General features: G+C 39.2%; 3 protein-coding genes across 3 annotated transcripts; all 3 read right to left on the bottom strand.

The window, feature by feature from the left end:
• Positions 1-2,244: 2,244 nt before the first annotated feature.
• Positions 2,245-5,626, bottom strand: fev (FEV transcription factor, ETS family member). Its single transcript, XM_074695539.1, has 3 exons — positions 5,538-5,626; positions 4,712-4,783; positions 2,245-3,695 (listed from the first exon to the last, which is right to left on the bottom strand). Exons 1-3 carry the CDS (start codon positions 5,584-5,586, stop codon positions 3,154-3,156), a joined length of 663 nt encoding a protein of 220 aa, XP_074551640.1. The 5' UTR covers positions 5,587-5,626; the 3' UTR covers positions 2,245-3,153.
• Positions 5,627-9,926: 4,300 nt separating this feature from the next.
• cryba2b (crystallin, beta A2b) lies at positions 9,927-11,955 on the bottom strand. The gene is made up of 4 exons (XM_074695046.1): positions 11,798-11,955; positions 10,822-10,963; positions 10,334-10,476; positions 9,927-10,074 (listed from the first exon to the last, which is right to left on the bottom strand). The coding sequence occupies exons 1-4, from the start codon at positions 11,953-11,955 to the stop codon at positions 9,927-9,929; spliced, it is 591 nt and encodes a 196-aa protein (XP_074551147.1).
• An 8,319-nt stretch (positions 11,956-20,274) lies between these two features.
• umps (uridine monophosphate synthetase) lies at positions 20,275-25,095 on the bottom strand. Its single transcript, XM_074694802.1, has 10 exons — positions 24,849-25,095; positions 24,063-24,216; positions 23,625-23,749; positions 23,312-23,499; positions 23,137-23,231; positions 22,826-22,986; positions 22,631-22,748; positions 22,378-22,553; positions 22,174-22,288; positions 20,275-21,540 (listed from the first exon to the last, which is right to left on the bottom strand). The coding sequence occupies exons 1-10, from the start codon at positions 24,996-24,998 to the stop codon at positions 21,365-21,367; spliced, it is 1,458 nt and encodes a 485-aa protein (XP_074550903.1). The 5' UTR covers positions 24,999-25,095; the 3' UTR covers positions 20,275-21,364.
• Positions 25,096-25,597: the final 502 nt, after the last annotated feature.

The following is a 25,597-nucleotide window of genomic DNA, read 5'->3' as shown; positions in this document are numbered from 1 at the left end:
TGTATCATCCGAACAGTACTTTGATCAAGTTGGAGCTTATAAATGGTAAGGAGTAGTTGATCATACTGCAATTAATGCAAAGAAGAAAAGAGTGCAGAAATCAGCATGCCACCCAGCAGAACAATCGCAAACCATTACAGGCAGTATAATATAAGCCATCAGTTAGGCTATTAGACTGCCCAATACATTAAATATTTTTTGTATGTATTTTCTTTGACTATCTTTGCAGGACTGTAATCGTCGCCCTGGTGTGCGTATGCTCCCCAGCCTTTTAGCTCTGTTTTTTTCCTGTTTTGTAATCATTAGATATTGGATTTTAGTTTATGAATTAGACTCTATTGGATTTGTTTGCCTTTACAAACCGTCTTAGTGGGTATGTCCTTCTGAACTGTTTTATAAAGATCTTTGCTTCCTGAAATGCTCTCTGTATCCTGGACTTTCCTCTGTATGTAAGTCCCAGTTTTCCCTCTGAATTCTCACAGTAAGTTGCTGAACACAAGGAGATTAATGATATTTTTCTTGTACAAGCATTTCTTTATTTGCTCAATGTTGGAGAAAAGTAGAAAATAATTCAAAACTACCACTGTTGGTTTAGAAACCTTTGTTAGTCAGGGATCGTGATATCATTAAATGCTCATGGTATCACTCAAAAAATTGAACACTTGTCCTTTGATTTGCAAAAGAAAAATTAATATGGAAGAATATAGTCTTTATATTCAACCACTCTCTTGTGGGGACCATATTCCAGTTTTGGCAAAAGAGAATACACTTTATCTACTTTTAAAAAAGTTTGAGGTTTTACTTCTCTGTTAAGCTTATAGTTGAATCTGGCTTGTGTACTCATTTGAAAAGCCTATAGGCTTATACTGCCAAGGGACTTGGCATGAGAAAATGAGTCCCTCTCTCCTCCTATTCACTAACTACAGAACTGCATCCTACCAATGTTTGAAAGTCCTTTTTTCTGACTTTCTATGGTTTCCATCAATTGTCTTTATTATTTTTATCCATCATTAGCCTTTCTAATATTCTTATTGCTGACAAATACAATCAGTAAATCAGTCTGTTTTTTTCTCCTTTTCCTTTCAAGCTGTCAACTTAAACCAATATCTTGTTCAACTAGCTGGTTGACTGCCTAAACGGTCTTTCCTCTAATGCATGACCACTTTTCATTTGCTAATCTGGCTGCTCCACTCTGATTCAGGGCACCACTTTGTCTGCCATGTTGTGACTGGCTCAGTTCCATCCTATACCCGGGACACAGTACATCCAAACACTCTCTCTTCTGCTGCAAGCCCTCTTGCTTGTTCCTTTACACAGGGGGCCAGCTACATCTCACCAGTATCACCACTGTTTGCTGTTCTGCTTCACTTTCATGCCCTCTTTGACCTTAGACACACACTTTGACATAGTTAAGGACTGCACACTTACTTAAAAAAACAGTTTCTATTTTTTAAATGAATGGAATTCTAACTATTCTTCTCTGTCTTGTTTATTTATTTCTTTTTTTCTTTTTTGGCTGTCTGTCTAGATTCACTCCTTTTTGTCTTTACAGTGATGAGCTCTCCATTAAGACCCACCATTCATGTGTCTCTGAATCCTCAGCTCAGACTAACTCTGGTCTTAGTTGGTTTGCTGTGTCAGAAAGAAGAGATTTATGGGTTAATCTTTTATTTGCAGATGGACTCTCTCTCTTCTCTGAGTCCTAAAATGTCATCTTGTTATGTAAAGACTGTTCTGATGCTGGAAGACCTATAGCGCCCCCATGTGGTTTCCAAGTTCTACCTGGACCTACCATTGTTTAGGCTGATACAGTAGTATATTTGCAGTAATAGTATATGTAAATAGTTCATGAAATCTCTATTTATGATAGAAAAAAGGAAGATATTTGGGTTATTTCATTTATATTTGTCATTTTGGAGCACTAAATATTTTTTTTCAAAGTATTACAAAATAGTGAAAAAAAAATATATTTTTTCTATTTATAAGACTTTTGTTTTTGATGCAACAAAAATCAGAATTCGACGAATTTTCTTTCTTAATTGGTCAGAAAATGGGAGGTTATGTATTTTATTTTCCAATAAATAATGAATAAAACCCTGCAACTTCTTTGGGCAGCTCGTTATCAAAAAAGTATCATATCTGGCGTATAAATTTAAGTAATTAGGCAACTCCAACTCAGCCCCCAAAAAACGTATTGAACCACGACAGACTTTATTCAATTAATAATTCTTTATTGATGTTTTCACTATATGATAAAGCTTTGTGAATTCATGAATTTAACGTTCCTCAATCCACCAAAATACACAAAGTCGTTGCTGACTTACTATTTATGAAACTAATCCACACAGCATTCATCACACAAATCAAAAATATGTACATCCGCTCTAGTTTCACGGGTTCAAATGTACAAGATTAAATTTTATTGCAAGTTTGATTTATTTATTTATTTATTTAACAGATTCGACACGGTGCGTAAAATGTGCTATCAGAGAAAACAATGAATGGACGATGCATAATCATCAGAACACGACAAAAAAATAATAATAAACAATTTAGACAAATTGACATAATATCGTTTTAAAGCCACGAGATGGCGCTAATAGTCCAGTATTAACTGTCGATCTGCTCCACCATAAACAACTTATATGCAAAATAATAACTCCACTTAGCGAGAGAGGATATGTAGAGGATCAGAAAGTGGGTGAGACCTGATGGGTATAGCTTAGCTATAAAACAATTTTTTAAATAATTATTATTATTTTCGTTTACCATTTTATCGATACCTTTTGTGTCAGAATTTAGGGATTGTGATTAAATTATGGAATGTGTGTACAAGTTTTAACCTAGACGGTTTCCACTGTTTTATTTTACATTATAAACGGTAAAATGTGTTTTTTTTTTTTTGTGTTATATTTACACGTTCTCCGAGTTTTTCAGACCAATGTCTCAGTCTCATTCACATCACTACAGGTCCATGCGTACATGTTTAGAAAAGGAAAACTGCTTGTGCAACGCCTTCTTCTCTTGGACAAATTGAGATTTTGTTTTATCCACAAACTTGCAACACAGATCTTTCAGTCTTTGCCATCTCGAGTCGTCGGTAGTTGTATTACCTGTGGGGATTTAATTTTCTAGTTTGTCTAACAGTTGTAGTCAGTTGTAATGGCTATTGATGTTACTCAGACTGTTGATGTTGTTGACACAGCTGATGTGAGATGGGGACACGGTGCCAAAAGGCCCTGGAGGCTGGAGGTTGTGGGTGTGATACAGAGCCGCCGGAGGGGAACCGGGCCAATAGGAGAAACCTGACGGCCCCACGCCGGGGGCCACGAGGTTCAGTTTGGAGATCCCGGAGAAGGGGATCGGTGAGAAGTTGCCTTGAAACTTGTAGAGGGCCTGCTCTGTGGTAGTAGGCTGACACACCTGCGCCAAACCATGGAAGTCGAATTTGTAGGCGTACCGCTTCCCGTGGACTTTGGTCATTATGTTTTTGTCGTAGTAATAGCGCAGCGCGCGGCTCAGCTTGTCGTAGTTCATGTTGGGTTTGCTTTTGCGCTCCCCCCAACGCCGGGCCACCTCGTCCGGATCGATGAGCTTGAACTCGCCGTTGGTGCCCTCCCAGGCGATGCATGACATATTGGTGCTGTCTGAGAGGAGCTCCAACAGGAACTGCCACAGCTGGATCTGACCACTGCCTTGAGACAATGATAAAATAAGTACATGTGACCAGAGCGCTATTACGCAGATGAAAAATAAAACATGAATCCAAAGAAAAAATATTTAGGTCTATAAATTCCCATATGGAACAAAGTGAAAATCATTTTTCTAATTCAAAGATAAAAGGTAACAATGTTCTTGATTTCATTCTTATGAGACAGAGCTCAAATTCGATAAAGCACGAAGTTTTCTCTCAAATTAAGAAATAGAAACATCTTAAGCGAATTTCTCTTGGCCCATTGTCAAAATCATGATGGTATTTTATGTCAGGTGTTACGATGGATCAGCAATGACAGGATTTAGTAGCCTACAATATGAAAAATAAGATATCTTAATTCTCATCGGCTGTGGGTTTTTCTTATTTTGTAAGTACAGATTTTAATGCTACTCTTAAATTCAAATGCTTCACAGAAGTCTTCATGTTGCGTTTTTTCCTGTCCTTAATGGGCGTGGATGCAAACACGTTAAAATAAGATGGATGTACGCGAAGCCAAAAGGCAGATCCTGCTCTCTGCTGGTTTATTTTTTTTAATTTTTTCATTAAATGCACTCTCTTCTTTTACTTCTTTTCTTGTTGTTTTTTTCAACAATTGGATGTGATGTTTTGGGATTTAAAAAGAGTGATTTTGGACAAAAAAAAATCGTGATAGCAACCAAAAATACTGCAATGAATATTATAGGCCTATTTAGCAACAAAAACCTTATGCACCTGCAGAGCGTAGACGCTTGACAAAAAATGGAAGAAGAATAAGAAATAAGAATACACTTGGATCTTGTGAAGAAGTACAATTGTATTTTGGGGGATTTGATCCGTTTATCGAAAATGTATTTGTTCAAATCCAAAAAAGAGGTTTTTCTCACATGACAAACGATAGGACTGTAAATTGATCCATCACTGAAAACATCACCGTAGATATCAAGAATATACTATACGAGCCTAATTTCTGTGAAAAACAAAGGTAATTTCTGTGCAGGAAACATCGTCTTCTCTTACCTTTTTGCACTCCCGTGTTTATCGGAGCCCAGGATGCTCCTTTGCTTTCCTTCAACAGGTTCTCCGTTGGATCTAAAATCAAAACACATAGTCAACATCAACACCATTAAATTGGTCTCCTCCATAGTTAAGTACAAACCTGCTATCTATCACAGATAGCATATTGTCTGGATAAACCAAAGAGCTGCTTATTTTACCCCATCTCGATTATTTTTTATTATTATTATTATTTTATATTTAGGATCGTTACCAGCTTTCTAGAAATTACCAATTAAACAGGAAATTCCAAGGTGGATCAATATGAACTTGAATAGAATCATAAGCATTACAGTTTTACTTATAGAGTTATAATTTCGTTGCTTCCATAAATACATTTTTCAACTCTACTTATTTTGAGAAAAAAGCCTTTCAAAGACCATCGATGCTAAAATGCGTAGGATCTGTGTATAAACTTAAAGAGATTGCAAAATAAAGTACAAAAAATAAAATTGCCAAAATCCAAAAAGAAAATAAAAGAAAAATAAAAACTGTGGTGAAAAAAAATGCAAAAATGGATTAAAATCCTAAATGTGTCCTGGTCCAGCCTCAGCCTAATGCAAGAAGCGTGTCCTCTGCGCGCTCTCCTCTCCGGGAAGCCAGGAAACGCGTCCAGGAAAAAGGATTTCCGATTTCCGACAAAAGAGCAGACGGGCTTTCAGATTGAAACCGAACAATGCTCAGCCCCGAGACGGAGCATCCCCGCCTCAGGACACCCACACCCACAGCAGAATTTAAAGAATTATTATTACAGCTTATTTCTGTAATTCCAGGAGACTAACTCACGAACCTGAGAGATACATGTTGAACATGAGGTTTCCTCCGCAGTCCTGTCTCATTGTGTTCACTTGTTCAGAAAGGGTTGGATTTCATTTCGTTGGTGGCGGAGGAAAAGATTTTTATTAAACTTTATCTCATAACTGGGATCTGGAATAAATGCGGGAGGACAGATTGAAGTTTCCAGGCAACTGTCACTGGCCCCCATCTCTGAGACAATATTCAGACAGCAATTTCCCCTGGTGCATTGCTTTAATTAAAAGAGCAATTTACCTCTGTCAGCCCGCCTGGTGCCCACAATAAAAAGAGGCCGATAGAAATTGGCCCTTATCAATCCACCATCACAGTTTAATAAAGTTTCCGCGTTAAGATCTGAGTTTCTATGGTGAATTGAAGTGTTTGACATGGAAACCAGTTCAGATCCTCCTCACTTTTCCGCCTCTTTACCTCTGGGCAAACAACAAAGAGCGATTTCATGCTGGAAAAGGAATATTTACCTTGAAAAACACGCCTCAGTGCACATGGGAAAACAAGAACATTTCATCCCCCTGAACCTTCTGTTTGTGGGTTTTAAGGTTATAAAGCCTCTATAAAGCCATAATCACTGGTGCTCGAGTAAAAAACAAACTGAACATATCTGACTATTCTCGATTTCAACGATATAAAGCACCTTTTTTAATGTAGATATTTCAAAAAGTTGTGTCTCCTTGTTTTAGCATGATTGATGGTTGACCAGTGTATAAAAGTAGTTGCTCATTAACTCATCCACAAAAAGTAGAAAAAAGATTTCAGCAGAAATTTATTCAGACACGACTAATGCTAAATTTTATTTTCATTATTTTCTTAATGAGCTTATATTTTAAGCTGCACTTTCATGCTAGAATCAAACATTTAAAATGGCATGTTATTTATAAAGGTCTTGCCATTGTGCAAATTTTACAAATACTTAGGATTAAGAGGTATTTGTATAAGGATTGGTGTGTTAAGATGTTTGCTGTGTCACTGTCAGAGTTTTGACTGTGGGATATTAACTGCACCCATCATGCAATTTCCTATTATGGCACCTTTTTTACATAAGTCCTCTCTAAGCAATCCAAGAAAGTCCAATCACATGATTCCAAAATTTTAAAAAAATGTGTACGCTCTGTGGCATTGGTACTTATTTATTCACAAATCTTGATATTTCACACAAACCTGGTGTGGTGTGATGTTTTGTTTTCAAAACACAAGTACAGTAAAATTTAAAGTTGTCAACATGTAAATTAATATAATATTTATATAAATTTGTCAGTAGGATCAAAGAAAAGTAACTTGTGACATAGTACAGAAAAACGCACAAATTTCTCTCACTACAAGCTTTGCATGTATTAGTGCTTCAAGGGAAATTAAGACTAAATTATCTTGATATTTTGAAAATATATTCAGAAATTTAGTCCCTACAAATTTTTAAGAACACAGAATCCTTCCCTTACTCCTAAATTCAAATCACTCTCTGTTGACTGAACCCAGAAGTAAACAGTCTGCTAATAACCCATCATCTGATCTAGCTGTTGCTCATTGATGTACCACATGCAAAGCCGGACATGCACCAATGCAGATTAACTGTAAGAATCAGGTCACAGAGTTTTTAAGTATAGTTGTTTGATTTGTTGTTTATTCATCAGGTGGAGTTAGCATGCAGGGTGGTATATATACAAGTCCCTTTTCGTTTACAGTTGTAACACTCAAAATTTATGCATATACATATTAGGATTAGTACTCTAAGATGAAGAGCAGAAAAATATTGAGCGATCAAAGTGCAACATTTTTATGAAAATGACTCCTCATCCTCTTTCTTTCAGGATGCAAGGTGGATGTTCCATTTTCCTCCAGGCAGTGTTTCCTCAGCTGTGCTAGAAGGTGTGACTCTGGCGTCCCAGACTTGCTTTAGCTGCCTGTGTCCATGTATGAGGCGCAGGCAACTTAAAACAAGCCTCGAAAACTAGATTGTATCCTTTGGAGGCTGGAGACTATCACCTCTGGTTTGTCAGCATTTGGAGGTACAAATCCACTAGCAGAAAGAAATACAAACACACAGTAACAAAAAAATACCCTCAGTAACGTATTCATCAGTGTTTTTCCAATTTTTTTTTTAACAATAGTATGGTTATTTGCATACCAATTCATTTAGCTTTTATATAACAATAGAATCATGTCAGTATTTGATGGCAAGCCTGCAATTCAAACTGAGCAATAGAAAATATCTACACACGCTAACTGCATATAATCCATTAGAATCTGAAATAGTTTATATGGTTTGCCCAAAGTGTAGTAAGGCAAATAAAAGCCCTGCAGTGGCCTACGTAGCCAATTTGTACTCAGAAAGATAAATAAAACACAGCAGGTTAAATAGCATTATGTCATGAGTTGCCACGTTTCTGTATAATAAAACCTCCTATAATTAGATTCAGTAGAAAACACCAGTAATACACACCCTGATATAACCACAGCAAGGATGAATGCAAAATTATAAGTACAAATCTTACCTCAGTGCTCTGAAATGTGCGCCCAATGAACCTCAGTTTGGAACTAACCTGTCGACTAAAGTGTCACTCCTTTCTAAGCCCCAGTGCAGCAGCTTTAATCACTCTGCACAGGAATGTATATTTGAGAAAGGTGTGTGTGCATGGTTACACATTTATTAAAAGATCCTGGTTTTTTGGGTGTGGGACCATGAGCCAGTGCAGGCTTGTGGGTGTGTGTCACGGAATCCCACGTCCTGGACCAACAGGAGGAGTGTGTGTGGAGGTAAACACACTCCAGGATCCCACTGTGTGACTACTGGATAAACATGATGGTGTCACATTAGAATACACAAACAGATGTCAAGCTACTACAGTTGGAGGTAGTTTTGTGAAAAGTTGAAGCAGGAGATGGGCCATCGACACATAAGAAAAGGCCAATTTTATTACTTAAAAAAGGCCCAAATTAAACCAACAAGGTCTCAGTGGTCTGCATTACATATTACATCTCTCGAAGCAGCTTTGTCTGTTTTAAAAACAAATAATTAAACTCCTTAATGTACTTTAAATTAGAAAAAAAAATTAACCCTGACTCTGTTAGTGTGTCATCATAATAATTGTTCTGCAATCCTGTTGATTTTGACCTGGTCCATTGATAAATAATTAGGAAAATTTTCACCAATCTCAAAAATACTATGCAATAAAGTAACCTTGCCTGTTTCATGGGTGAAACTTTTCACTGAGTACAAAATTTACAATTAACACGCTATAGATTATATTATCAAATGACTAGGAGCAAAAATGCATAGGATTCAATATAACTTCTTGTGTGTCACACATTGCAAGCTGATTTTGTGGATCCAGTTATCAGTTTTTAAGGTCTCAGTCCTGTTAAGTCTAAGAGGGGGAAAAATACTATTTAGCTACTCCTTAGTTGCAAATATTATAGTGCTTTTGTCTACACTTGAGCATCTACCTTTTTTTAAAAACTAGAAACCTTGCACGTGTCAGTTGTCTCTCAGAGGACCTCTGCTGGCCTCGTCTGACATGCTTATGATGCAGCTGGAATAAAAGACAGCTGCATGTGTGCTGTCACCACAGAACAGCAGAAGTGTCTGTGCCTGAAATATCTAAGAGTCCTTATTTTAATTTTACTGTGAATGACATAATTGTATTATTCTGTTAGAAAAAGAAAAGCAAGCAAAAGAAACTTACTATTTTAACTTTTTTTTCTTTATATGTTCATTAAATATGCATTTAACTTTTGAGACAGTGCATGTTGTCATGACTCATACCTTATTTTCAGGCTTTATTTCTGCAATGGTCAAAGAATAAATAACCGAAACAAATGCAATCTTGTACTCTTGTTTATTGGAAAAAGAAAACAGTCTGACAGGAACAATAACACACTCTAAAACCTAACAGAGAGATTTTTATCAAATCTTCCCATTTATGTTCACTAAAAGTCTAAATATGTTCTTTAAATAGATACAAAGCCAAAAATTGTCCCTCATGACAGCCTGTGTATGAAGCTCAGGATAAAAAGGCTCTGATTCGGAAGAACTCATTTGATTGTCAAAGTGCAAAATGATTGACAGCTGATTGTGGCCAATCTTTGCTAAATTTGACTTAAAGTTATTAATTTTGGTTGATAAAGGGAAAAAGAAAAAAAAACAAACAGTGTCTAGTTTGGAAGAAAAGCTTTTATTTCCTATTTCAAGAGCATGCTTGAGCATGGTAGTAGAAGTAGGTTCTGAGTTTCCATAAAAGCAGAGCCACAGAGTGATAGAAAGAGTTTGTCCATCTACTGTTTCTGTGACAGTGATCTGTCCGGGTTCAAAATAAGGAAGAGGGTCAGGGTTTCAATCTGTCAGATCTGATCAGACAGGCAGACTGAAGACTTATTGCTGGATCCTACGAATGGACTGCACCTGGTTGGTATGAGCCTGGGTGCCCAACTCATTGTAGTTTCTGTACTCGCCTTGGTGTCTGTCTCTCTCCAGGATGTACTGGTAACCACGGTAGCCGGGGAACTGGTAGGCCACCCAGCTGCAGAGGGGAGGAGGGGTGAGACAAGATCAGATGATAAAAAGACTGGTCAGTTTGTCTAAAGATGATCTGAAAAATGACTCCACATTACAACCAGTTAGAACAGGCTGACCTATCTTACAGACTGATATACCTGACAAGAGAATGTTTACAAATGGAGAAAATTACTACTCTGTTTTATGAGAGGAAAGGGTGAGAAAAGAAAGAAGATAGGAGGCAGAGATAGAGGGCAAAAACAGGGAGAAAATGAGTGACTTACGCTCCTGAGTTAACTTTGATGGAGGGCACCTCCTTGCTGCACCAGCCCATGGCCTGTAGGGAGGGGTAGTCATCGCACATCTCAAACTTACGGCCCTGGAAGTCCTCACACTCGTACAGGGTCACCTTACTGTCACTGTGGCTCTGCAAAAATATGGAGAAAACTTGTGATGGCACTGACAACTTCACAAGGAAATGTCAGAATAGGATACAAGACAGCGTCAGAGCACTTTCAAGTATCGTGAAAAGACACCTCAGTGTTTTTGCTACAGCTGCTCCTGAAAAGAATACGATCTGCTTGTGGAAAGGGGCTTGAGTAAATAGATCTAATAATCTCTTAAGACCAACACAAACAAAAATACTAAAAGAGATGCTTAAAAATTAGGACCTATGTGGAGAGATATGTGTGTTGTGTGCACAAGTAAGCAGCTGACAAAGGCTGGTTTTGAAGACAGACAAAAGGATGAATTGAAGGATATGGTAACTCACAGCAGACTTGATGGGTCTGAAGGAGAGCAAGTGCTCGGTTCTGTAGCTGCTGTTTCCACTCCAGGCCTCATAGCGAGGGTAGTCGCCTTTCTCCAGAATAAACTGCTGCCCCTGGAACTCTGGGTACTCATAACCCACCCATCTGGACAAAGAAAGAGGTAGAAGAGAGAAATGAGGAAGGCCTGACAAATAAGAAGTCTGTTAACAGGATAATACTTGAATACATCTCAAAAATGAAACAATAATGACCACTGTAACATATTTTTGTCGAACACCGCCCACATAAAGAGCTTGAATGAAAACAGCATGCAGCTTCTTTTGTCTCTGCCGGCACAAAACAAACATTAAATACTGCTGCTCCTGCCTCCAACCCTGCTGCTGCTGCACCCACTGCTCTTTATCTGATCGCCAGTCAGTCAACCAGCCATTCTGGCTCTCAGCCGGCAGCTGCTCACAGCCAACTCATATCGCAAGCGGGGTTACACATGGATGCATGCTCACATGAATGCAAACAATACATGCCAAGTAACAAAGCTTTAACAGTGTAGCCTGTAATTGATGCTTTTTGGTAATCTGCCTCTCCTTTTGTTGATTACAGTCTGTGTTTTTAATCAGACTTTTTCAAGCAGATGAATTTAGTGTGAAAGAAGAAAATATGAGATTTTATTTGAGGTTGCTGCCCTTAATTATCTATTTTTTGGCAACAATGAATACCCAGTGTTTAATATCTAGTGTTATTCCTTATGCAATGAGTCATTATTTTGAAAGACTTCATTAGAAAAGTAAAAGTAAAATCTGTCAGCCTGTAAAACTATTCTCACAGACCATGAGCACAATAGAAAACAAAGACTCAGAGGAGGTCAAAAGGTCAAGCAGTTGTCGTGATACACAAAAATCACATCTCATGTAGAGAGATGTAAAGACTAGAAGGATAAAGTCACAAGAGAAGAACACCAGCACAACAATGTGGACTTACGGTCCATTCTCCACCTTGATGGAGCGGATCTTCTTAAAGCCCCTCTCCAGGATGTTCTGGCACTCCAGCATGAACTCACAGCGCTTTCCCTGGAAGTTCTCCTCCTCCCACACTGTGATCTTGAACTGGCCCATCTGCTCCATCTGTTGAGTGTTCATGGCTGCTGCTTCTCCCTTAAGGGGTTACTCCCTGACCACGGCAGAGGGATTTCAAAAAGGGATCAGTATTTGCTGATGGAAAATGAACCCATTTTCCAAGATGATCTACATGACTTGGGTAGGTATGATGTCCTAAACAAGTGAATTGTTGAAATTTATCTTTAGATTGAACTATACATTTACAAAAAATCAGAATTGTAATTAGAATGTCTCGGGTCAGTTTCCAGAGGTAGAAGTGACAATGTCCATGTGTGTGTACCAGCCAAACACAAGCACACAAGTAAGGCATCATGTTGCCAGGTTTTTCCATTAAAAGGTTGCTGAGGAATAAATTAGTAAACCTTAAAAGCAGCATTTTCTTATGGACAGTTGATGTAGTGATAGACCACAGCTATCTCCCTATCATATACACAAAGCACACACATTTCTGTGGCTGCCCCCTCATTGCAGTTTCTGAGCTAAGTCTACGGCTGTGTGTTATACTTACAGACGTACTGAGGTGGGACAGATCCAGTATAATCAATGTCGGGGAAGAGCCCCTCGTCTGCGTTTTTATAGGGCCAGGCCCCCTGGACCTGCGCCACTCCATTTGCCCAGCAGCCTTGCACACTCAGCAGCTGAGCAGGCCGGCTGAAAGGGGAGCATTAGACGGGTGCTTTGTGGAGGCTCCAGTGGACCATTGTGCTCAGAGCCCCAAACTGACTTAGTCATCAATATGGCAGCCATGGTCACAGGCAACCTGACCCAAGAGCATACAATGGTAACGCACTGACACAACAGTTTGATTCGGGTAGACGGATAATAGACACATTCTGGGAGCTGATCCCCTCTCTCCCTCTCGCGCTCTCTCTTTTCCTCTGCTGTAGGTAAAGTGGAGCACCGACTGAAGGTGGGAATAGACCCTGAGGTGTCCCAGATTGCGAGTGTAAGGTTGTGTGTTTCATCTAATAGCATCCATATCTCCTAATTATTTATATATCTATATTCTTATATACCTCAACATGTGAATACGTATGTGTGTGTGTGTGTGTGTGTGTGTGTGTGTGTGTGTGTGTGTGTGTGTGTGTGTGTGTGTGTGTGTGTGTGTGTGTGTGTGTGTTATGATCTACTTCCTACAATATTTGAATTTGAGAGAAGACACCCGAACTAAATGAGGATAGATTTCTAATCTGACATTCTGAATCAAATAAATGTAAATGTGGTTTTCTTTGTAGGATGGTAATAACCAGTTACCTGTTGTGCATTATTTGTCACTGCAGAGTTAAAGGAAGTGATGTCATATTCTGAATATTAGTAATCTTATTAAACTTCATTTTGTCATCTCCTGTTCCAGTTACTGAAACTCACCAAATGGACACCATCCAATCACTGCAGTATATTTCCAGCACTTGTTGTGACAGTAATTATCAACACAAATTCTCCATGCCTTCTCTCTTTATTCTCGTAATGAATTACGCATCACAAGAGAGGCTTTACAAACCAATCAGACAGATGTGACTAAGATTTAAATATCAGACAATTTACATATCTTCATTCATTTTAATAGATCTGCATTCACAGTGGGATGTCCAATAGCAACAGTGTGTTTGCAAATAAGAACAGCATTTTCCTTCATCACTGGTGACATCTAGTGGCAGAGGTGTTCATTACATCAACTTTGACAGAGGTATGTAAGTTGGCTTTATCTGTTCAAAATGCTATGTGTGTGTGTGTGTGTGTGTGTGTGTGTGTGTGTGTATTTCAACTGTGGGCAAGTGAAAGCTGTTTACCTGTATGAACAGCTTTCTCATTGTCTTCCTTTGACCTATTCATTGTTCTTCACTCCACATGTGCGTGCATGTTCATGTGTGCGTGCATGTGTGTGTTTGTGTGTTTGTGTGTGTGTGTGTCACCCTGCCCCCAGCGGCAGGTGATGGCCAGGTGAAAGAAAAGGCTTGTATAGATACAGGTGTCATGGTGTCACGTGTGTGTGTGTGTGTGTGTGTGTGTGTGTGTGTGTGTGTGTGTGTGTGTGTGTGAGTGTGTGTGTGTGTGTGTGTGTGTGTGTGTGTGTGTGTGTGTGTGTGTGTGTGTGTGTGTGTGTGTGTGTGTGTTTATTTAGCAGGATGCGTAAGGAGGGTCCATCTTCACAGGTCTTAAAAACGGATCAGCTGTAGAGTCTACATGCACATACTCGCAGATATTTGCAACACAGGCAGACACACACACACACACACACACACACACACACACACACACACACACACACACACACTCATTTCCCTGTTAAATACAGCTGGTGAATTTGCATGTGACAGGGACGGTGTAGTTAAGCACAGAGCTAGTACAGTTCTGTTTTGAATTCTTATCTTGCTGTATGAAATAGTCATTCATTTGTGCTCGTTGGTAAAACATCACATTCTGTAAAACTGTGGAGGAGAAAACTGGATCACAAACTGAGCAGAAAACTCCAACTTATAGCAGAACCCAAGTTTTCAGACACCTAGATGTGTAATGAAAATTTTTTACCCTATACAGTGTGTGCTGGTAGAAATATGATCTTCTCAGATTCAGTAACCATGCATTTGATTATCCTCGCTGTAATCATGTATCGAATACAAAGCCTTGCTGTTTCTGAGATATATTTTCATACAGGCCCAAAAGGTGCAGCAATCACCACCAGTGCATCTTCCAATACACTGAAAAAGTTGTATAATGTTTTTGCCAAAAATAGGACCAGAGTGGCCAGCAACACTCTGAGACTGGGACTCAAAGGATTTCTTTTTTTTTTTTTTTTTTTTTAAATCTTTGGGTATTATGTTGCCACTTATTGCAGTGATGTTCAGACTGGATGTTGTTTCTTTGGAGGTTTATACTGCTCTTAACTGGATACAGGAAGTGAGTTGGTTTTTGTTTTCTGGGTCAGTGAGAGCTGAGACCTGACATTTGCATCGTTCGTAAACGCACCTGCACTGTCACACATACATATCCATACAAACGTGTTTGTATGGAAGCACACACACACACACACACACACACACACACACACACACACACACACACACACACACACACACACACACACCACGCACACACACACAAACACGTGACTTCTTTTTTTTGTACATGACACACAAAAAGGCACACAGTGACACACAAACTGCACTGACCCTCCTCCAGGTGGAAGGTTACCTTGGAGACTAATCCAGGTATGGGTGATGCGAGCAGGACATCTGCTCGTGCCGCCTCCTCTTGTCCTCACTGATCTCTGCACAGACAAACAAGCAGCTGGATTGACCTGCAGAAAAAAATGATTAAAAAAAACTGATAAATGCTAAATGGAGTGTAGAATTTTAAACCTTTTATAAATGGATTATCAGTGTTGACACATTGTAACAACATTAAAATGTGATGACAGATACACACACACTGCATTTGCATTGAGATGTACAAGCAGAAAGAAGTGATGTTTTTTTTAAAGCAAGCTTTTTCTTTGTAACCCACTACTTTCTATTGACTTCAAAATTAAAACAACTTTTAGCTGTTGATGTTATCAATTCCTTTAAGCCCCTCTTATTTTTGTTCATATAGTTTAACATTTTGAATCTCTAGGTATTACTCCAAAAACGACCTTTTCTCATTAACTCATAGAGCTCATTCATGCTGACTTTAACCCCTCATCCAGATGCATGTATTCCACCATCAGAAAATTAGGGAGCAAAGATAAGGACTAAACTACCAGGGGAGCGAACCAGCCTGCAGCATTTGCATGACTCTTCATTATCAGTAACTGTCACAGGAAGCAGCACACATCCTACAGGCACACACACCCATAACACGCACACACTGCCTCTGGGAAGCTCTTGTTTCACCACTTACAGATAGCAGCCGACAGTTTAGCAGGCACCACAAATGTAATCATGTCTCTGCTGTGCAGATACAAACAGTAGCCTTAATGGTAGTGATGTATGCTGTAAATAGGCAGCAGAGTTCATGGGGTCACAGCCAGGGCAACACATGGTCCAGGAGTGAGAGGGAGGAGGCAAAAGTTTGGGTGAGGGTTTCTGATGGTAGAAACAAGATGGGTTCATTTTATTCATATAGGCCATAATGACAGGTTTATATAAGCAGGCTTTCAACATAAAGAAACCTCTCTTTAGTGCTTGTTGGATGATTGTGCAAACAAAATGGAACACCTAAAGAATAAACTACAGGAAGAGAAAGAGGGTGTGCAGTAGGAGATACAAGAGATGGAATAGAATAAAAAAAAAAAAAACATAACCTGGAGATACAGAGTTAGAGTGTTAAAAATGTATTAAGAGTTCCATAAAAACATGATAAATACATCATGGTTTCTGGAGGCCTCCTTCCCCAGAGGTATTCATGAGGTAGCATCCACTTGTTTGTATGATTTATCATTTTACTGTAACGAAAAAATAAGACTCTTGAAATCTTAAAAAAAAAAAATCATGTTTGCAATATTGACTGTTTTCTTAAGAAGTCAAATGAACCCACAATAAACTGTCAGACAGCAGGCCTTTATCTAAGTGCACACTGTGTAATCAGTGTATTCCTTTCTACACACATCTGGATTGTATTTCAGCCTACTTGAAAATAAACAAAGCTACAGAGCTACAGATTTTTTTTCTGTGATCTCAAGAATATATGGTCGCATCAGTGTGATAAAAAAAAAGCAGAGTTCTGCAGTACATGGCCTTCGAGTTTATGTAAAAAACACACATAAAACACATTATCTGCCTCTTTGTGAGTTCTTTATGCTGTGTTGAGATATCAAAAAATGAAACACATCCTGACTTTATTTTGGTTAAAACTAAACTGATTTCTGATAAAGTTCATAACCCAAATTTTATTTCATGCATTTCTGTTTCAAACAGAGCAAAGCCGCCAACCAGACTCCATGTTGAATTTTAAACAAATTACCTGTGTGCTTTTACGCTGCTCCTGGAGCTGGTAGGAAGGGTGTAGCAACAGCAGCAGGACCAGTTGGGACAGTCAGTTTAAATTGGGGCAAGGTAACCAGGATACTGAGGAGTGTAAGCTTTCCCTTCATCTGGCTTCAAACAAATATTGACTTGAGCTCCAAGCAGAGGCAAATAGGCTCTCAGGTAAAGAATGACAGGTAGGAAGGTCTCTCCCACCCATAATGCCTCTTGTAAAGGTGATGACACTTGCATGTGGGGATTTACTGAAGAACAGACAGCTAAGTTTGGGGAATGAGCTGCATGAAGACAGAGCCTTACTAACAATCACACATCAAACTTACACTCGAGTATAAGTCATATGACTAAATTCTCCAACCAAATGGGACCATTTATATAGACTCTACATTTTGATCATGCATCAAGTGATGAAAATATCTTTTATTCTTTCAAAATGTCTTATTAAATGAAAATATTTTTGGGGAGTTGAATAGCTTTTTCAGGATTTATAACTTCAACACAAAAATGAGTTTGTTGTGCTTCTTCTTATCTTCCATAACAATATAAGTATTAAGCTTACTTTTGGACTGAACGTGGTACGAGAAAAAAACTCCCAATTATGTTATTTGGTCAAAATTGGACAGTGTAGATCCTGTGCAGAGAGTGCTTCCCTGTTAATTTTGTGTGTGTGTCAGTAGGTACGTGTACAACAACACCTGTGTACTTCTTGGCAGTGCACGAAATTCACTTCAGCATTACCAAAGGTTAGAAAGGTTCAGTCGACTGAATTCTGAATCATAGCATCCAAATGACAGATGGCCCATATCAGATGTCTGGTGAGTGTGGTTAATGTTTAGTTAATGATTAACATAACCCCCTATTAAGCCTATCTTTGTGCACTCTGCTGCCAGCCTCAGGCCTTGGGTTATGACGTAGGAGACGGACAGTAATGAATAGACCCCCAGTGGAAAATAAACGTTGTCATCATGAATGGGCCATTGGAAAATGGTTATCATATACAAGCCAAAGGGACATACAATGACCACCATCCCTGTCGTTGTAAATGCCAACGTTTTTCAAATACAGTATCATGCAAGGGATATTCAGATAGATACATAAATGAGGGTCCTATCAAAGTTGAAAAAGTAAACAATAAATTGTAACCAGTCGGTCCCTTTAGTGTTTTTTCAGCAGGCTATTGAAAAATTTAATATATGTGAGATCAGGTTTTTGACCTTGCCTTTATGTTTCAGATAAACAAGAAAACACATGTTGAATAGAGGATGGAACTTTGGTCCTAAATTTCATGCAACCTTAATCCCCATTTGGAACAAGTTAATGTGTCTGCTGTAACCATACCTTTACTTTTCTAAAAGAGGAAACAAACAAAAGAACAAAACATTTAGTCAAATTGAACCCATATTTTGGCTGCCTTAAATATTTTTTTCAAATGACACAAGCAAATTCATTTTTCAAGATTTATTTTTTCAATCATCTGAAATAAGTGGTGTGACTTCAGTTGTCAGCCAACGAATTTTCAGAGGTTGACTTTGCTTCTTATACAGCATGGCCTGCAGCCAGCTGTATGCAAATAAGGCCATCTAACCTGCAGGTTAGCCTCTCCACCTGGCGCTTCAGTTGCTGAAACTATGTTGTTTTTAAGTCATCGACAATAGACAAGGCAGTGGTCCAAGCTTCGTGGCCTTTGTTTTGTGCATATGCTTTGGTAGCCTTCCTATTTGATGCCAAGAATTAAGTTGATTTAAAATCAAATTTACTTAAGTCACAGTTTGAACTGCAGATTGAAGACAACAATAATGCAACAGGGATGACCCCATGAGGAAAAAAAAGTGCGTCTTTTCCAGTTGTCAACCCGTACCTGCATAACGCGAGCCGAACGAACAAAACTTCATCTTCAGGTATTGTGCGTGAGGCTCAACGTGAGGCAAATACAGACATGAAAAGGGCACAAAAAAGAGGAACTGCAATCCTGCTTGACAGACAATGAGCGCGTAACAGCTGGACCCTCTGTTGACAGGAAGCCTGTGGAAGGAGATTCAGAAAAGTTAAAATACCAAGAAATCCTAGGTTTGACGCACGAAATAAAAAAGAATAGTTTGAAGGGGAAAAATGAAGACTGAACCTTTAAAGAACATACCTTCATTAGAAGTAAAGCCACAGAGACCAATTGCGCATGCTTGGACAGGACTCACCTTTTACGCGCACTGAACGTGTGTGCAGTTTGTAACAGGTATACACCTTTTATACCTCCACATGCTCCCTCTCTGTCTCCCCCCATGTCTCCACCCTCATGTCTCTCTCTCCACGCCTCATGGATGAAAATGACTGTGAGGATCCTCAGGGCGAGCACAGACACCTGTCGCACGGTGCGTTGATCTAACCTAATATTGACATAAGAGGGGGAGGGGTGCGTGAGTGTGTGCTGGACACACACACACTTAAACGAAATGAGTTACTCTCACCAACCCTTTTTTTTTTTTTTTTTTACATCTAGAGCGCCCTCCCCCCTTCTCCTCCTCCTCATCTTCTTGTGTGCCAGGCAACGTGTTTAACCTTTGTGCCTGCGCTGATCCCTAAAAGGCGCATTGTCAGGTCGCTACCTGCCGACTCAATTTGTCCCATTCAGTGCCCGTTAGGGCATCATTTCCATAACATATGCCTTGCAAATAACTTGTGCTGCTGGGTGGCTCACCCTGCTTTACAACTCCAGGTTGGGGGAGAGCTTGTTTGAGATCCCTCCAGGAGTTGTAGAGAAAAATAGTGATGTTGGGCTCAAACTGGACTGGATCAGTGAAGCCTTGTGACAGAAAGAAACTTTGATGTAGCCTTTTTGTATGCGAACATAACCTCATGACAGACACCAAACAATATGTCTGTCATGAGGAAAGAAGTATTTGGAGCTGGTGCAGGATCACTTTGTTCTTAAATTTTCTACGCCTTTAAATCAAAGGGATTCATCTTTGTATTGGTAGGATATGACTGGTCATACTGTCTCAGGCCTAACTACCTTGTCAAGAGTGAGAAATCCTATGGTGATGTAATTATAGTGAAGTTTCTGTTTGCTTGTAACTAACACAAAATGTTAAAGCTTCATTCAGTTGAATGTGGGTCGTTCACCATCAGATCTGAAGGAGCTCATACTGCCTTTTCATAGAACGCTGCTCTCCTAGCATGCAGGTCTGCATGACGTACCTTCAGTCTCTACAAGCAGTCTGGGCAGCCGAGTCTTCAGTTATCAGGTTCCTCTCCTTTACATCACCAGCAAGGGTTGGAGTGGCAGATATAGTGTACAGAGGAAGGGAACATGTTTAAAACGTGCATCCACAAGTAAAATAAATATTTGTAACATTGATTTGAATATATATGATTTATTGAGGAGTTATGTCGTACAAACAAAAGACATTAGATTTCTTTCATTGCTCAGATGCAAAATACATGGAGGGAAAGCCAAACTACTGTTCTGTAGGACATCAAACAGACTACCCTCAGTAATGCCATATGTATATTTCAGACGGGTCTCATGGAGAGGTATTACAAACCATCTATTATGGTATCTTTATTTGTGGTGCCTTTAACAAGTTAGGTGATCAAAATAGAGAACTTATTGTCTGGCACTGTGGCATCACTGGCCATTTCAAAACATAGCTCAGTGTGCTTATATCTCTTTGGAAATGTGTTTTGTTCCTCAACACAGAGTTCAACATTTGAAACTAACAATATGGACGGCAGACATTGGACATTAGGAAGACAGTCATGACAAAATGTTTCACTGCAACCTAAAATAGTTGACACTTGACAAAACGTCTCAAACTGATATATTCTCATTAGGTCCTTGCAACCAGTCAAGTAAAGAAAAAGCCACCATTCTTTTGTTGACCCATAGCTCATTTCATCAACATCCCACAACAAGCAAACAATAGCAGCCACACCCTCCTATTTGTACTCGAGATCTTAGTCTAATGTCTTAGAAAAAAGGATGGTTCTCATTTTGAAAAAGAAAATGTTAATCTTAAACCACTTGTGACTTGTGCGGTTTATAAGTCACCCCATTAAAACGAAAATCCCTCTCCCTTCTCCTTAACTCATTATTTATGTTTAACACTACATGGCTCAATTTAACAAGGAGGAAAAAACTGAAATATTTACATTTTTCCAAATTTTCTGGAAAAACCTTTCCAGAAACACCACAACTGCAAGTTATACATGAAACACTACATGAACGCAGCAAACAACAGGACAGAATGTACATGTGGTAAACGGTACAGGTTTCTGGATACCCCATACAAATGTCACAAAACTCTGTGTTGTAAAGTGTGCTCACTGATGTGGCAGTGTAATGTCCATGTGCTTTTATGTCAACTAAACAGCACACTGGTGTGCCTAAAACTGAAATGAAATCAAACTGAAGTTTTTTTCATAGAGCTCCTTGTCAGTGTAAAAGAGTGGAAACATCAAAACTCCTTCCTCCATCAGTTGATCTTGCTCAGTCTCTTGGTGTAAGCTTCCCAGCCTGAATTTCTGTATGACTCAGCAGCCTTCAGCCTATCAGGGGCCTCCAAGATGCCTCGTCCCACAATGATGACATCAGAGCCTTTGTTGTAAAGGACGTCCTCTGGGGTTGTGTATTGCTGGCCCAACACATCACCTGTAGGAGAGGAGGAAACAGCTGAAGAGAGATGGGAGGGGGTGCTGGGATAGAGGTCGACTGACTGGATGCATAGCATGTTTTTTGTCTAACAGCTCCTCCCTGTGTTGAAGATGTGTTACAGCATCAGATGAAAATGTATTGCTTGGAAAAACGCCATAAATATGCTAGAACACAGATGCAAGGAATTATCTATTTATAGATGTAATATCTCAACATTTAGTCCATTTTTTATATGCCAAGTTGTTGTACGAGCCCAATATCTAGAAGAAGCTTTAGCATGGATAGTCGTTAAAGGTGTCACTTTAGCGTTTTGCTTCATCACTACATTTCTTAGACATTCCTTTCTGCAAGAGGTTTCATCAGGATAGCTGTCTGACTTTATTCAGCAGAGGACAGACAGTAAATGTTTTGAAAAGAAAGTGAAAAGAGGCCATGAAGCAAAGGGTTGTGGCCTAGGGGCTGAACCAGCAACTGATGGTCACGAGGACCACAGCTTCTGTGTACATGGGCTCCTTTTAACCTCCAGGCCAAACTGACACCTTTGAAAGGTACCGTTTAATGTACATGCATGAACTGCACCAGGAAGACAATGACTGCATCCAAAGAAATGAAAAATGAAGTGCAAAGTACCTCCAGCCTGTATCTGCACTCCAGGGGTCATGTGAATGAGCTCTGGTCTCTCTGAGATCTTGGAGCCACAGATAAACCCGATCACAAAGTCTGTGTGCTCCTCTGCCATTTTCAGCTGTAAACACAGATAACAGAGATAAATACCTGCAGCTCTGTGTAAAACTACAAACCTGTGCTCAGCTCAGAAGAATGAACCATGCTTACCACAGCCTTTGTGTACTCTCCAGTAGCCAGTGAGCCCTGGGAGCTCATCTCTCCTATGAGCAGACAGCCTCGGCCCAGAGGCTTCCCTACAGCACTCAGACCCTTCACAACTCCTGGCCCTGGGACCGCGTGAGCATTCACTATGTGGGACCAAGATGAGATCTGGTACAAGCCACCTGAGAAATGGACAAAAAGAAAACATTACGAGCATGAACATAAAAAAACAACAAAATAAAAATGTGTCCTGTTTTACCTTCATATTGATGCTTCACTGTGTTCCCAATGTCAGCAAATTTTCGATCTTCAAATATGAGAAAGTTGTGTTTCTCAGACAAAGCCTGCAGTTTCTGGTTGAAGGCTGCTGTGTAGTCCTGTTGAAAGACAACACATGGGCATAAGGAGATCTGTCAATATACTTGTGTTAAATATGGACTTGCTTCACACCAACCTTTAAAATGTCTACATGTGTCTTCAGCATGCACATTTTTGGACCTAGAGAGTCAGCCAGCTCAAGAAGCTCCTCACTGCTCGTCACGTCAGCAGACACACAGAGGTTTGACTGTTTCTCCTCCATGATGTTCAAAAGCTTTGATGCTAATGGGTGAACATCTGCAAAAAGAGGGAGATGACACAGGATGAAGGAAGTACTGGCTTAAAATGCATGAAATATTTTACAAAATTTTTGCTGATGCTCAAAGAATGAAAGTGCAATGTCTCTGAATATTGTTCATTGTATTGGTTATTTCTGATACTACATACTTGGTAGTTTGGCTCTGTCTCCATAGCTCAGCTCCTTCTGTTCCAGACATTGCTTCTTAGCAGCAGAAACGCCGTTGCCATTCTCCTTCTTGGCTCTAAAAGAAAAGATTTAATTGACACTTAATATCAGTCACACTCACACAAAAGACATTAAGACTTTGGCTTAAAACCGTACCTGAAAGTATTGTTGTCCAAGATGAACTTGCGGACGTTCTGGGCAGTTTGGGCATCAATGCGTTCAGCTGCCATCAGCACATTGAGCAGCTTAAACATGGAAATGATGGGATGGAGTTTGATTCCCTGAGAGGCCAACATCTCTACGCCACCTTGTTCTCTGTCCATTAGGACAATAGCATCTGTCACCTTGAAGAAAATTATGACAATTACAGGTACATGGTTAGAGTTTAAAAAAAAATCCTCTTTACTTCTGAGCAATAATCAATCCTGTCACATTGATATCTCTGATTTAACCTTTTTTAACACTGCACCTTCAGTCCTCCTTTGTAGAGTACTTCAGCAGTCTCCAGGATGCTGCTGCCACTGGTCACTGTGTCTTCAATGATTAGACATGTATCCCCCTCTCTAAAGGAACCCTCCACCAGACGCTTGGTTCCTAATGGGGTTACACAAAGAGTGTTATAAGTCTGTATCGTAGACAAAACTTTCACACAGAGCCACAAAAGCCTTAATCACACTTAAGCTATTCAAAATGAAAAGTAGGTGCATTAAACATTGTTTGTGCTTAACTGTGCTGTAAATAAACATTTACATCCAAAGAGAGGAGCAGCAGCAGCTTCATAGTTCTAAAAGTAGGCATGGTCTGAAAGATAGTTTAGAAAACTGGAAAGTCACAAAACCAATGTGGCCACCCAACAACAAAATATCACTCGTTTGATTTCTTAGCTCAAACACTTCCATCCACCCACCGTAGTCCTTGGCTTCCTTCCTTCTGATTAGCATTGGTAGTTCATGTCTTGAACAGATGATTGTGGCCAAAGGCAGGGCTGTGTATGGAACCCCACACACATTGTCAAACTGAAGCTCCTCTTCTTGCACTCGCTGGTAGATGAGACTTGCAACCTGTAAGGAAGCCAAAAATAAAAATAAAAATTGAAAAAACAGTCTGACAAAGGAAACGTGTGAGTCAATGCTGTAGCAGTTCAAAATTTCTTCAAGCTTTTTTTTAACTGAAAGGCAAATAAAGCTTTATTGTCTGAGCAAAAATAATAACATCCACTCCAAGTTGCTTTTTCATAACTTCTGGAGGGTAAGGCAATCAATCTTGCACGTTACCATTTCATTTCCTTTCATATGTCAGATATCGTGATGTATCAATACACTATTGTTGCACATCGTGTGCAAAGTATCACGTGCTGTATGGTATTCCTACCACTTGCTTTACCCATTTGAACAAGTGCTGTCAAATGCAAACACATTGAGATTTGTCGAATCCTTTAAAATCAATAGCAGCAGCTACTTTATGCAAAAACTAGGTGAGGTGCGAGGGCTTACTGAAGACTTAAGTATTGAGTGTTAATTAGACCTCCACGTGGGCACCAGCCTCTTCATACTTCAGTACGAAGATCCACGACTTTTAAATGTGAGTTTTACAACATTCTGTCACAGAATAATGCAACGTTGGACTTAACAGTAGTTTAGAATTTATCCTGAAAAGTTTGTGCTTTCGCTTGGAAATGACTGCACGTGCAAACCTGGTTCATGAGCGCAGGATGGGACACGAGAACTCTCAGGTCTATGTAAATAGGTGTCATCATGCCGCTTTTCAGCTTGTACTCCCCAAACTTCACCGCGTCAACATCATGGAGCTTGAGGATTAGACTGTCGATTGAATCGTTGTCCATCTTCTTTCGTATTCACAGGGTTTTTAGTAAGAATTATCAGTAGTTTGTTTCTCACTCTCTACTTCCTGCGCGGCAGAAACAAACAACCACTTCCGTTTCATTTTCTTCAAAATAAAAGCATCGTATGCATAGGGTTTCTATAAACCCAAATCTTTATACATTAAAATGGATGAATAATTGTTTTTCTTTTATCATAACACATTTTTGATCCTTCAAGAATTTAAAAGGGGTTACAAGAAGACTTCTTGCAACACAGCTTGGAGGCTGACGGTTTAAATACAAATTGGATCAAAATAACATTTATTCCGCTCATAACTAGTATAGTTTTCTCTTTTCTTCTGTATTTTCTATTTTCATTAAAATATACTCTTTTTATTTGCCACTATTTATTGTGAAACCCTTTTCAATTTTAATTTTATTCTAAATGTAGCCTCGGCCTCGCTGTCATTTTTTGAGATAAGAATCCTTTATCACCGTTTATTAAAAAAAAAAAAAAAAAAGTAATAATTTTATTTTAAAACTTTTTTATATTAAGTCTTTCCCCTGAGGTGAAGAAAAAAGTTGTCCAAAAATAATGTGGTTATCAGTGTATGGTGTGT

This window comes from Halichoeres trimaculatus, unplaced genomic scaffold (assembly GCF_033239565.1).
Source record: "Halichoeres trimaculatus isolate MK-OKI-2021-1 unplaced genomic scaffold, fHalTri1.1 fHalTri1_scaffold_19, whole genome shotgun sequence".
NCBI classification, from domain to species: Eukaryota; Metazoa; Chordata; class Actinopteri; order Labriformes; family Labridae; genus Halichoeres; species Halichoeres trimaculatus.
The sequence above is the reverse complement of the archived record's forward strand: the minus strand, read 5'-3'. Positions and strand labels throughout refer to the sequence as shown.

Bases quoted from the DNA above. Each gene is read 5' to 3' on its own strand.
- umps (XM_074694802.1), bottom strand. From the start codon at position 24,998: ATGGACAACGATTCAATCGACAGTCTAATCCTCAAGCTCCATGATGTT. The intron at 23,232-23,311 runs GTACGGTTTTAA...CTTTTCTTTTAG, and splicing joins TTGGACAACAATACTTTCAG to AGCCAAGAAGGAGAATGGCA. The intron at 21,541-22,173 runs GTACTTTGCACT...CCTCTCCTACAG, and splicing joins AGTGCAGATACAGGCTGGAG to GTGATGTGTTGGGCCAGCAA.
- cryba2b (XM_074695046.1), bottom strand. From the start codon at position 11,955: ATGAACACTCAACAGATGGAGCAGATGGGCCAGTTCAAGATCACAGTG. The intron at 10,964-11,797 runs GTAAGTCCACAT...TTCTTTGTCCAG, and splicing joins ATCAAGGTGGAGAATGGACC to ATGGGTGGGTTATGAGTACC. The intron at 10,477-10,821 runs GTGAGTTACCAT...ATATTTTTGCAG, and splicing joins TCAGACCCATCAAGTCTGCT to AGCCACAGTGACAGTAAGGT.
- fev (XM_074695539.1), bottom strand. From the start codon at position 5,586: ATGAGACAGGACTGCGGAGGAAACCTCATGTTCAACATGTATCTCTCA. The intron at 4,784-5,537 runs GTTCGTGAGTTA...TTTTGATTTTAG, and splicing joins GTTCAACATGTATCTCTCAG to ATCCAACGGAGAACCTGTTG. The intron at 3,696-4,711 runs GTAAGAGAAGAC...CATTGTCTCAAG, and splicing joins AAACACGGGAGTGCAAAAAG to GCAGTGGTCAGATCCAGCTG.